This window comes from Bombina bombina, chromosome 5, assembly GCF_027579735.1.
Source record: "Bombina bombina isolate aBomBom1 chromosome 5, aBomBom1.pri, whole genome shotgun sequence".
NCBI classification, from domain to species: Eukaryota; Metazoa; Chordata; class Amphibia; order Anura; family Bombinatoridae; genus Bombina; species Bombina bombina.
In genome coordinates this window covers 1,050,400,691-1,050,413,695 of record NC_069503.1, presented here as the reverse complement: position 1 = coordinate 1,050,413,695, position 13,005 = coordinate 1,050,400,691, and the positions used below count along the sequence as shown (strand labels likewise).

Genomic DNA, 13,005 nt, shown 5'->3' with positions numbered 1-13,005 from the left:
CTCTCTCTCTCCCTCCTCTCTCACTCCCCCTCCCCTCTCTCTCTCCCTCCCCTCTCTCTCTCCCTCCCCCTCCCCTCTCTCTCTCACTCCCCCTCCCCTCTCTCTCTCCCTCCCCTCTCTCTCTCCCCCTCCCCTCTCTCTCTCCCCCTCCCCTCTCTCTCTCCCTCCCCTCTCTATCTCCCTCCCCTCTCTCTCTCTCACTCCCCCTCCCCTCTCTCTCTCACTCCCCCTCTCTTTCTCTCTCTCCCCCCCCTCTCTCTCTCCCTCCCCTCTCTCTCTCCCTCCCCTCTCTCTCCCCTCTCTCTCTCTCCTCCTCCCCCCTCTCTCTCTCTCCTCCCCCTCTCTCTCCCCCTCTCTCTCCCTCCTCCCCCTCTCTCTCCCCCTCTCTCTCCCCCTCTCTTTCTCTTCCCCCCCTTTCTTTTGATCTCTCTGTCCCCTTTCTTTTGCTCTCCCTCCACTCTCTTTTGCTGTCTCTCCCCCTCTCTTTTGCTCCCTCTCTTGTGCTCTTTTTATCTCCCCTCTTGATCTCTCTCTCCCCTCTTGATCTCTCTCTCACCTTTCTTATCTTTTCCCTACCCACTCTCTCCCCTCTTTTGAGCTGTTTTGAGCTCTCAAACTGCCCAGCCTTTCACGGCCCGTCTGGCCACGCCCCCTTCACGCTCGGCCACGCCCCCGGCCACGCTCGGTCACGCACACTTCTGCTCGCACTGCAGAGCAGAGACTTAGGGACTCTCAAAGGCCAGGTGTGTTTGTCCTCGTGCTGTGCTGTCTACTGCGCATGACAGCTTCGGACAAACACACTTGGTCTTTTATTATATAGGATATGCAGTTACTATAGTGCCTGCAATATTTATTTTCCCTAAATAAGGTACAATTGTATAATAAATCTAATAAAATGCATGTGTAAGTCATAAAGGTATGTTTCTACACAGAAATATTTAGCTACTTTCTACTTTATTGTATCATATAATATCTCAACATTTTAAAATTAATTTTAAATACATTTGCTTATTACAATTAACTATGTGTTTTTTTTATGCTGAATTATAAAATGCTGGGGGGGTTGTCCTGACTGTCCCAATTTTCTCAGGACAGTTCATTTTTTGTCTCCAGTCCCATTATTAAATAGTCCTACTAGTCTCTCACACTTTCTAAAAAATCTGTCCTGATGTAAGAGCTTAGTATGAACACCTGGGGCCCGATCCGATATGTAGCGTCGCCTGCAGAAGCTGGCGATGCCAAATTTTGCACTGGTTTGGTATCCTATATACGGCGTAACATAGAAGTTACGCTGGTATATTTCACCCTTCAGCCGTAGTTTTTTGGCCCATAGAGTGATATACCAAACCCGCGCAGTTTGGTATCCAATATACAGCGTAAGGACTTACGTGGCGAAAATTGAGAAATCTTACTCAATTTTCACCTCGCCACAAAATGCAGGCATAGTAAGCCTTACACTGAGTATTGGAGCCCCGTAACTCCCTAAACTACCAGCAAAATAAAACCTAACACCTAACGTATCCGCAAAGTCTATCTACCTGTCAACCGCAATCTCCCACCGCAATCCCTAATAAAGTGTTTAACCCCAAAACCGCCGCTCCCGGACCCCGCCGCCACCTATATTATATGTATTACCCTCTAATCTGAGCCCCCTACACCGCCGCCACCTATATTAAATTTATTAACCCCTAATATGATCCCCCTACACTGCCGCCACCTCTATTAAATATATATACCCCAATATGATCCCCCTACACTGCCACCACCTCTATTAAATTTATTAACCCCTAATCTAATCCCCCTACACCGCCGCCACCTCTATTAAATATATATACCCCTAATATGATCCCCCTACACCGTCGCCACCTCTATTAAATATATATACCCCTAATATGATCCCCCTACACCGCCGCCACCTATATTAAATTTATTAACCCCTAATCTAATCCCCCTACACCGCCGCCACTGTAATCAGCCAATAGAATTACAGTAGCTCTTATTCTATTGGCTATTCAAATCAGCCAATAGAATTAAAGTAGCTCTCATCCGATTGGCTGATTTGAATTTGAAGGCTCAAATCAGCCAATAGGAATTCAAGGGACGCCATTTTTAATCGCGTACCTTGAATTCCTATTCAGTGTACGGCGGAGATCGTATGAAGAGGATCCTCTACGCTCCATGGCTCCGATCTTCAGTTCCAGCATCACCGGTCTTCAGTTCCAGAGTGGACGGTCTTCAGCTCCGTGGTCATCGGTCTTCAACTCCTCCGCTCCGTGCCGGCTGGTTCCTGGAAGAAGAAGATGTCACCGCTTGGAAGAAGACTTCTCCGCCTGGAACAGGACCTTCTCCGCCGGTCTTCAGGACAGGTAAGGACCACTTGGGGGTTAGACTTAGGTTTTTTTAAGGGGGGATCGGGTGGGTTTTAGAGTAGGGGTGTGTGGGTGGTGGGTTGTAATGGGGGGGTTGTTCTGTATTTACAGGTAAAAGACCTGATTACTTTGGGGCAATACCCCGCAAAAGGCCCTTTTAAGGGCTGATAATAGAACTGATTACTTTTTTAATTTAGTTTATGGTAGGGAAATTTTATTATTTTGGGGGGCTTTTTTATTTTATTAGGGGGCTTAGATTAGATGTAATTAGCTTAAAATTCTTGTAATCTTTTTTTATTTTTTGTAATTTAGTGTTTGTTTTTTTGTAATATAGTTTAGTGTATTTAATTGTATTTTAGTTGAGATCATTGTAGTTTATTTAATTAATTTATTGATAGGATAGTGTTAGGTGTATTTGTAACTTAGGTTAAGATTTATTTCACAGGTAATTTGGTAATTATTTTAACTAGGTAGCTATTAAATAGTTATTAACTATTTAATAGCTATTGTACCTAGTTAAAATAAATACAAAGTTACCTGTAAAATAAATATAAACCCTAAAATAGCTACACTGTAATTATTAATTATATTGTAGCTATCTTAGGGTTTATTTTATAGGTAAGTGTTTAGTTTTAAATAGGAATAATTTAGTTAATAATATTAATATTATTTAGATTTATTTCAATAATAATTAAGTTAGGGGGTGTTAGGGTTAGACTTAGGTTTAGTGGTTTATATATTTAATATAGGTGGCGGCGGTGTAGGGGGATTAGATTAGGGGTTAATAAATTTAAAATAGGTGGCGGCGGGGGGGGGCGTGTCCGAGCAGCGTACCTAACCAGTCGCAACTACTGTTAGCTCTGCAAGATATCTCTCTAATCCGCTGATTTCAGAGCCTTTAACAGCAAATCCTGCCATACAAATCGACAAAATATTGCTGCCCAGCCTGTGGTGACAATACTCAAAATATTATTTGCTGTTTTCATGAAAACGGAGCTGCAGTTCGGAAGCTTAATATCTAGGGCGGCGGCCCATCCAAAGGTAGCAAACCCCCCCCCCCCCCCCCGGCTCCTCCGGGTTACCAGTGCTGGCAGCGGGAGTCTGCCTTACTGAACTTACAAGCAATATTCCATAGCTTGACATAACGCTGCAGAAATCTCAGCGTGTCCGCTCTGTGTCCCATAACCTACCGGATAGCAGACTACTCTAAAATGGCGACCGCTTGGGAGAAGGAGCTGGAAAAAGACCTCAACCTGCGTTTCGCCAGACTGGACAATATACTTAATATGATACTACAAAGGCCTCCCTACCGGGTCCTCACAGAGAACACTGGCCTTAGTCATTCACACGCTGACATACCAGATCAGAGCCTTACTACACAAGGATATGGGGATGGCGAACAGAAAGGAGCACCAGCGGAAGGGAGGCTTCCCTTTGTACCGGCTCAACTGCAGCAATGGGGTGATCAGGCAATACTCAATACCCCCAAAGAGGCCGACTACCATCTTTATGACAGAAAGAAAGATTTGACTGGTCCCACGCTACAGACTATACTGAGGGGTCACGGCGCAACTGAAAGACGAGCACATACCTCGTGGCTGTCAGACATGTCTGCATGGTCCTCCTCCATTCCGGACGAGACAGTAGAGACCACGCTTGAAGAGAGGGAGGCTACTGATCGGGAGACAGGTACGACAGACCCTGAACTGTATCCCCGCAATGCTAAAGCCACAATAGTACCCCCCGAGGCCGGAACAACCACTGTGACAGAGGGTGATACCGGCATGTCAGTTTTCTGGCACCTTATGTATAGCGGGCCTGACGAGGGGAGAGCACTTCAACCGGAGATAACTGCCAGTGCCTCAGAAATGCGCTTTCACAATGCCTGGGCGCCATTAATCTCATGTGAATTTGAGTTAGTTTCGCCAAATAACGCTATTGCCGGCTTGTCAGCTGTGACTCGATTGAACTCTCCTCACCTCTCAATAACAAACCTTAAACCAACAATAAGACTCGATACAGGATGATAAGAACTCTGCACTTAATGTTATTAGTTAGTTTCCTTCTAAAATATAGCAGTTGTGCACGTAAGTTTTGTTTAACGCAAGTCCTACTCAGTTATTATTAATTTTTCTACAAGATTAAGACTGCAATGTATATTGTATTTGAAATGTACCCCCTTTACTGATATCCCCATCAGATCCTGGAAAATGTCTGGAGAATGTTATTGTTTAACAGCTGTTTCCCCTTATCAGTTATACATATTTCTACACATTTTTAACCTTGCACTATAAATGCACTTGGGCTATAGGATGCGATCAAGAGTTCCCGCTCACATATATATACACATAAGTGATAACATGAGAGTGATCTTATTGTTTATAGCTATAAGCAGACATATACCTAACTTAATACCTTGTTTTCCGTGTCTTCATGGCAGAAGTGTATTAATTAACCCATATATAACAGGGCAGAAGTCACCTAATAGTTTTACGTCCATGTGGTACAAACCCAGCGGCTAGCGGCCGGAGCTGCAGGGGGCCTAACTGGTTATAGGATGCCACCTATTTATCTAGCAATATAAGACTTATTTTAAATGTTCTTTTTTAGTAAACATAAATGTATCACAGGGAATGCCATAACGTAGTTATCTCTTCATAGCAAATGCGGGACTAATATAACACTATGCTCCAAACATATATTTAGGCAATTACTAAACCACCGGGTGATTCTCTCATTTAGTCAGGAAAAGTAAAATTACCCTACCAATGATACGCAACGATTGAAGTCATCTAAATGGGTATGATAGTCTAGGGGGCCCTCCCCCACCATTAAAGTTCACGTTAAACTTAACACAGCTTATCACTGTCACTATTGGATAATATCATGGTCTCAAAACAAAGAGGAATCTTGTCTCCTGTGGGCATAGTTGGACACGCTGTGAATGTTTGATAACCTGTTATTATTCTGCAGCGTGTATGTATGTTACTCTCAGCAAAGAATACTATGTTAAACCTTTGCAAATCGCTTTATACATTTAATCAATGTTTTGTATTTATAAAAGTTTTAAATAAAGCTCTTTTGAAAACTTAAAAAAAAAAAAAAAAAGGTGGCGGCGGTGTAGGGGGCTCAGATTAGGGGTTAATATAGTTAATGTAGGTGGCAGCGGGGTAGGGGGCTCAGATTAGGGGTTAATATAGTTAATGTAGGTGGCGGCGGGGTAGGGGGCTCACATTAGGGGGTAATACATATAATATAAGTGGCGGCGGTGTAGGGGGCTCAGATTAGGGGGTAATAAATTTAATATAGGTGGCAACGGTGTAGGGGAATTATATTAGGGGTTAATAAATTTAATATAGCTGGCGGCGGTGTAGGGGGCTCAGATTAGTGGGTAATAAATTTAATATAGGTGGCGGCGGTGTAGGGGAATCATATTAGGGGTTAATAAATTTAATATACCTGGCGGCGGTGTAGGGGATCAGATTAGGGGTTAATATAGTTAATGTAGGTGGCGGCGGGGTAGGGGGCTCACATTAGGGGGTAATACATATAATATAGGTGGCGGCGGTGTAGGGGGCTCAGTTTAGGGGGTAATAAATATAATATAGGTGGCGGCGGTGTAGGGGAATCATATTAGGGGTTAATAAATTTAATATAGCTGGCGGCGGTGTAGGGGATCAGATTAGGGGCTAATAGAGTCAATATAGGTGGCGGCGGTGTAGGGGGCTCAGATTAGGGGGTAATACATTTAATGTAGCTGGTGGCGGGGGCGGTTTAGGGGTTAATATATTTATTATTAAGAGTGAGAGGGGGGATTGCGGATAGAGGGGTATACGTGTCGGGATGATGTTTGGGAGGCGTGTTAGACAGTTATGGGAGATTTTATACTTTAGTTAGTTTTTTTTAGGTGGCGACAGTTTCTAAAGTGACGTAAGTCACTGGCAACTCCAGAAATTTGTACTTACGCTTATTTCTGGGCATCGCTAGTTTGTCCGACTTACAGCACTTTAGCAACTGTCGGCGCCGTATATGTTATAGGTAGATGTGCGAGGTGAAACTACGGGCTGCGCAGGTTTCCATGCTTGCGCCGGGGTCTTTGTTGGCCATAGGTATAACTATACAAATATTACAAATATCGCAACCATGCTAAACATCACTCGATCGTAACACATTACCACGCTAAAAAAGTGTCCTGAAGTAGAGTGTTAGGGTTAGAATAAAAGCATAACAAAACACATTATTGAACATAATAAAATATAGTATTATACTGATATATAAACATATTAAATATAAACTATAAGTGTATTATTGAAATAAATGTGTTAAAACAGTTTTACAAGGGATATGGTATATGTCAAGGTGACTGAGAAGGACTCAAAAGTATATATAGCACACCTTCAGGTTAATAAGCGAGCTAAAGCCAGAAGAGGCTTTTGTAGCACACCCCATAGAAGTCTATAGGGAAAGGAAGTCAGCTGACCTTGTCAGCATGCCTGAAGATTTTGCTCTCACACTAACATCTTAATTTTAAACTTGTAATACAAACGCAAGGAGCACTATTGATTTAACTTGAATGCAGTTAGCACTCAGTAGCGCTAATATTTTTGTTCTCCACTTGTAATCTAGGCCTATATTTTATTTTCTGCATATTGTGTGCAATTTACATTGGGTGTTTTGAAGTAGAGCAGAGTGGGTGAAGCTATATAACCTATGATGGGTGTGGTTAATGCTACATATTTTCCCCAATTGTTATCAACTATGTAATAATAATGATATATTTATATATTTTTTTAAATGTATTTGCATGCTATATAGGACCAATTGCTTGATTTTACTAATAATGAATTCAAGAGTAGAGGTCACCATCTTAAGACTAGAGGAATATATTACTTCAAAAATAAACCTGTGTTTCTCATAACAGCCAGTGAAGCCTTTGATTTATTCTGAAGCTGTGGTTGTTGACATAGTAGATACATTTAAAAATGAGTTAGGCTTGTTTAATTAAATATAGAATATAGGTTCATGCTAATAGCTATCAGATTAGGAATAACCCTTCTTTTAAAATAAAACATAACACTTATATCAAGGTACCTTTTCTAATCTATGTTACTCTGGTAACTGATGATGTTAATAAAACCCATTTGTGAAACAAATATCTGTGGATAAAAAAACATCTCAATATAAACATTGCAGAATCCAAAAAGATATATATCTGCCCCTTCACAGTCACAAGTTGGAATTCAATCACCATTATATTCAATGCAGCACTATCTCTGTGGTAACCATTGGCTTCTGCGAAGACTCTGAATTTTAAATGAGCATTAGATTTCTTTATGCCACATGACAGCCATTAGCCAATCACAGGTTCATGTACATATACACTGTGAACTTTTGCACATGCTCAGTAGTAGCTAGTACCTCAGAAAGTGTGCCTATACAAATACTATACTGATAATAAAAGTAAACTGGTATCTTTAAACTACATCCTCTATCAGAATCATGATAGTATAACTTTAGTGTCCATTCAAGAAGTTCTTTAAGCAGGGTGAGGCTATACAAAATATCTGCAGTGCACATGGTCAGAGCAGTGTAATCCCAATAAAACGGGAACAAATAAAGTAGCATTAATATTATCTTACAATATGATTGTTTAGAAATTTTCCCTCCTGAAATCTCTGAGTTTCAAGATTGAAGACTACAAAACCCCAATATTTGCTAGGATCTATCCACACTCTAATGAGTCAGTTAAGTGTAATAGCATGTACAGTAGCCCATTACCTTTAAGACTTTGTGGCAGCCTCATAAGTACAAGGAAGAAACTTTAATTTCATTACAAACTAAAAATATTAAACTGAATTCTATTTTCCCCTTATGACAGCCATTAGCCAATTACAAAAGCATATATGTATATATACTGAGCACTCTGACACATAATTAGTAGGGGATGGTGCCTCAGAAAGTATGCATATAAATTATTGTGCACATTTTGATAATGGAAGTTGATTGCTCTCTAGCCCACCTAGGATAATTTTGCAGTTGATTGCTCTCTAGCCCACCTACTACAATAAACCAAGCTCTACCTGTGCATTGCAGCTTATCCTGAGGCACAGAATTAAACAATAAACAGATTAGTATCCGTAGACGGCCATCACCACAGGCTACAATATGTAAATGCGTGTTTTGTGCTGTCAAAACATTCCAGTGTTGGTTTGGCTCAACATGGACATAGTTGCCCTACATGTTTATAGTACAGCTATCTCAAAAATGCTAATTGCTCTGTTCTCATGGGAGATACACAGTGTCACAAAGTCATGCAACTCAATAAAATTAAAGCACATTTCCTTTGTGGATAAAAACTATATTTTACTGAATACATTCTGGAAATTATATATTTTTCTTCTTTTTTTTTTTTTTTGCAAAACAAGCTTTGCTTAATAGAAGGTATAAAATGGAGATAAAGGATAGCTTATTTCTACACCCCCAGCTCATTAATGCAGGATCATCTGTAATTGCATCTCAACTGTTTGTAAGCTTAGGTATGCAATTAATTTGTTCAATGCATCTAGTAAATATGTATAGCCTTGTGCAGGTTATCTTTATAAATTCCCACATTGTCATATGTTCCATATTATTATTTACAGTACTTCCCCACAACCTCTATAATCAACACACACCTCAGAATGTAATTATCTTTTTGTAGTAACCCCAGAGCTTGGCTAATTTTGTCACATAACACCTATATACTTCCCACTCTGAGCACCTTTAGATAATGTATTTCACTTTCTAGAGTACAATAATAAACAGATTAAATGGACATGAAAGTAACATAGTAGATGAGGTTGAAAAAAGACTGAAGTCCATCGAGTTCAACCTATACAAATCTAAAATACTTACAAAAAGCTCCAGTTAAGCTTAAAGGGCCACTGTAAGTAAATATTTTCTATGCCTGTTACTAACTAACTACCCCAAATAGGCTTTTTATCAATAGCATTTCATTAACATATCTCTACCGTATATCAGAAATCTTGTCTGCAAATTTAATTGTTTTCCAAACCCACTCCGCGGGTATCCTTTGCTCTGTACCAATCCGTTTACAATACCTAGGTTTCAAAATGGAGCTTTAAACACAATTTCATTGGTTTAAGTATTTTGAACACGCAGTGCTGAAAATAGTGGGCAGGATAATGTGACATCATCGGCGAATAAAAGATATAAGTTTTAGAACGTTGTGAAACTTCGTTTTGGAGAAAATATAGGTCAGTAGGTTTTAATTAATGTTTATTAACTTTAATATGTTAGTTGTTTGGCTTAAAAATTATAACGGAAAGTAATCTTTAAATAACCCCACTAAAAGGTGACTCATTTAATACTAGCAATCATATACATTAATTTTGTTTTAATACAGAAATGTATCCAGACTATTTTTAAATGTATCTGATTGGCATTCACAACCTCCTTTGGTAATGAGTTCCACAATTTTATTGCTCTTACAGTGAAAAAACGTTTCCGTTGCAGGAGATTAAATCTCCTTTACTCCAACCATAAATTGTGACCTCTTGTCAGAAACAATCTTCTAGGAATAAACAGAGCTTCTGCCATCTCTGAATATGTGCCTTGAATATATTTATATAAAATAATCATGTCACCTCTCAAGCGCCTTTTTTCTAAAGAAAACAGACTCATTTTGGCTAGCCTCTCCTCATAGGTTAATTTCTCCAATCCCCTTATTAGCTTTTTGGCCCTTCTCTGAACTTTTTCTAGTTCTGCAAAATCTTTTTTTGTGATCGGTCCCCAGAACTGCACTCCATACTCAAGATGAGGTCTTACCAGGGCATATAGTGACAGAATTATGCTTTCCTCCCTTGAATCAATGCCTCTTTTAATACATGCTAGTATCTTATTAGCCTTTGAAGCCGCTGCCCTGCATTGTGCACCCATCTTTAGCTTGTTATCTATTACTAGTCCCAAATCCCTTTCCTCCTCTGTTTGGCTAAGTCTTGTCCCATTTAAAAAATACGTTGCCTGCTTATTTTTACTTCCAAAATGTGGAACTTTGCATTTTTCCGTATTAAATTTTATTTTCCATTTACTTGCCCATACTTCTAATTTTTGCAGATCCCTTTGTAATGAAAGTTCATCCTGCTCTGACCTAATGACCTTACTTAACTTAGTATCATCTGCAAAAATAGAGATGTCACTATTTAATCCTTGCTCTAAGTCATTTATAAAAATATTAAAAAGAACGGGGCACAGTACTGATCCCTGGGGACTCCACTGATTACCTTTGTCCAATCTGAGTATGATCCATTTACTACTACTCGTTGCTCCCTATCTTTTATCCAGTTATTTATCCATGAGCTAACATTTTCAGCTATTCCCAGTCCCTATATTATTATTAAACGTTCATTGTTAAGATAGAGCATTTATTTTTGTTTTAAACATTCCAGTTTACTTCTATAATTAAATCTATTTCTTTCAGTACCTCGTTGAAAAGTAGAAATCATATCTAGATAAGCTTAGGTGCATGCAAGTTTCTTGAGCAGTATATATATATATATATATATATATATATATATATATATAATATTATTACTAACAGCTGACATAAAGCTCTCAAGACATGTACACTCTACTGAGTCTATCTAGATAGTAGTTTGGTTTTAACAAAGGATGCAAGAGGGGGTTTGACACACATACACATTTGCTAATTAAAAACGCTTATTTATTAGGGATGATTCTCTTTTCCTCCGCATATCCTTTTGGTAGAGTTTAGTAGTCTCTGCCCAACCCGTAGAGCCATGACTTAGTTTTTCCCTGCATTTTTGTAAAATGGCTCACAGGGTTTCAATACAGGAACATCAATTTTGTTTGCGATTTCCTGCTTTCCTGAAGTTTATTCAAGATAATAGTCTTAATATTGCTTATGTTTTAATAAATGCTCAGTGTTAATGGGTTATTGGATTAAAATAACTACTGAGGACTGTTGTGCTCCTCACTTTCTCAACTGACGAATTACACAGAGTTACCTTGGTGCCTTCATTATGATTCTCTATTCTGATATTGTATATGCATTTCATAATTTGTATTTATCCCATATACGCTGAAACTGCAATTTTTACTATTATCTACATTAACATGCCCTCAATTGCTTTGTTTAACTTCTGGTCCCACGATTGGACCTGCTTGTTGGAGGACTTTGCAAACCTATAAGATTTTAAAAAAAATGAGGTGCCTAAAGTGTTATGTCATGTCAGCATAATGCATGTTGTAAAGTGTAACCTGTTGATGAGACTGTTGTCTATTTGCTATTTTAACCTCAATAAAAACTATAAAAAAAAAAAAAAAAAAATCAGAGAGAGGAGGAGTCAACACAGGTCTAAGATTAAATGCAGGGACATTACGGCCCATGTATCTAGCCATTTCATTTAAGCTGGTCATAGCATTTGTCATCTGAGGTGGCAGCAGGTTATTGGCAATGTGGAAATTAATGGGAAAGGGGGTCATAGTGAGACATTGTGGAAACAAAAAAAATATTTTTGGATTCATAATTTGGAAGCCATGGTTTACAAAGGAATTAATAGAAAGCTAGATATGACAGTACTTTTATACATTTGTTTAATCATCATATCTAAACGAGGATTTGAGAAAATTGAGAAATATAGTGTCAATGAATCTATAGTATCTTATTTGTATAGGACAACGTGTAATTGTAATAAATAGCCACTAGGTGGCAGTATGTAAGTAGAAATGATGAGGTGATGGCAATTAAGGGGTTTATTAATACGGTTTAAAAGAAAGATTTCACATATATAACAGATAAACATGATTAAGGGCGAGTAGCCTGAAAAGTAGCTATGCTGTTTGCTGTACCTGAATTAAAAGATAAAGTTTAAATATAAAAAACAAACAAAAAAAACGCTTATTTAGGAAATTACATTATTCAAACACATCATAATAAAAATAACTGCTTCAACAAAGCCTTATAGAAATGTCCGTTTAATTATTTTTTTATCGTATGCGCTTTTAGAATCATATAAGTTATATTTTGACAATCTATGGAATAAAAGTGTATGTGAAAGCTTCTAGATATTGCAGTGCTATGATTATATGAATAAACACAATAAATGGTTCTCAATATTAGATACCACATTCTTTAATAAAAAAAACAAAAACATAAATTTACCGTATTCTACATATGAATATGCAAGACTGGAAAACATAAGAAAAGGGGGGGGGGGTGAACATATTAGTCAGACAAAACTAGCAATTTCTCTCAATGTATTAAAACTACATTCATAGACAAAACAGTACCTTATGTGCCATGCAAAATGATATTCTGAGCTGTGAGCAATACAACCCACTCAAACCTCGGTGAATAAGGCACAAGATTGCATTTGGTGGCTCTCAGCAACACTTCCAGTACATCTGTGCTAAATATGAAGATGTCTCATCTATGTTTAATGAATGTTTTTTAATGAGCAGTCAACATACCACACTAAGGTTATCACACAACATTCTTACAGTCATCTCACAAAACCAGTAGGAGAAATACAAAACTCTACTGAACACATATTTCCATCAAACACCCCACATAAGTTGGTATCCAAAATCTTTAATACCAGATTATATTGCTCTG

At 38.6% G+C, this 13,005-nt stretch overlaps 1 protein-coding gene across 1 annotated transcript in view; it reads right to left on the bottom strand.

The window, feature by feature from the left end:
• The window catches only part of COLEC10 (collectin subfamily member 10), a 95,944-nt gene extending 83,173 nt beyond the window's left edge, over positions 1-12,771 (bottom strand). Inside the window, exon 1 of the mRNA XM_053713200.1 lies at positions 12,681-12,771. Coding sequence (XP_053569175.1) covers positions 12,681-12,692 — 12 coding nt within the window. The 5' untranslated portion in view covers positions 12,693-12,771. The remainder of the gene's footprint in view (positions 1-12,680) is intronic.
• Positions 12,772-13,005: the final 234 nt, after the last annotated feature.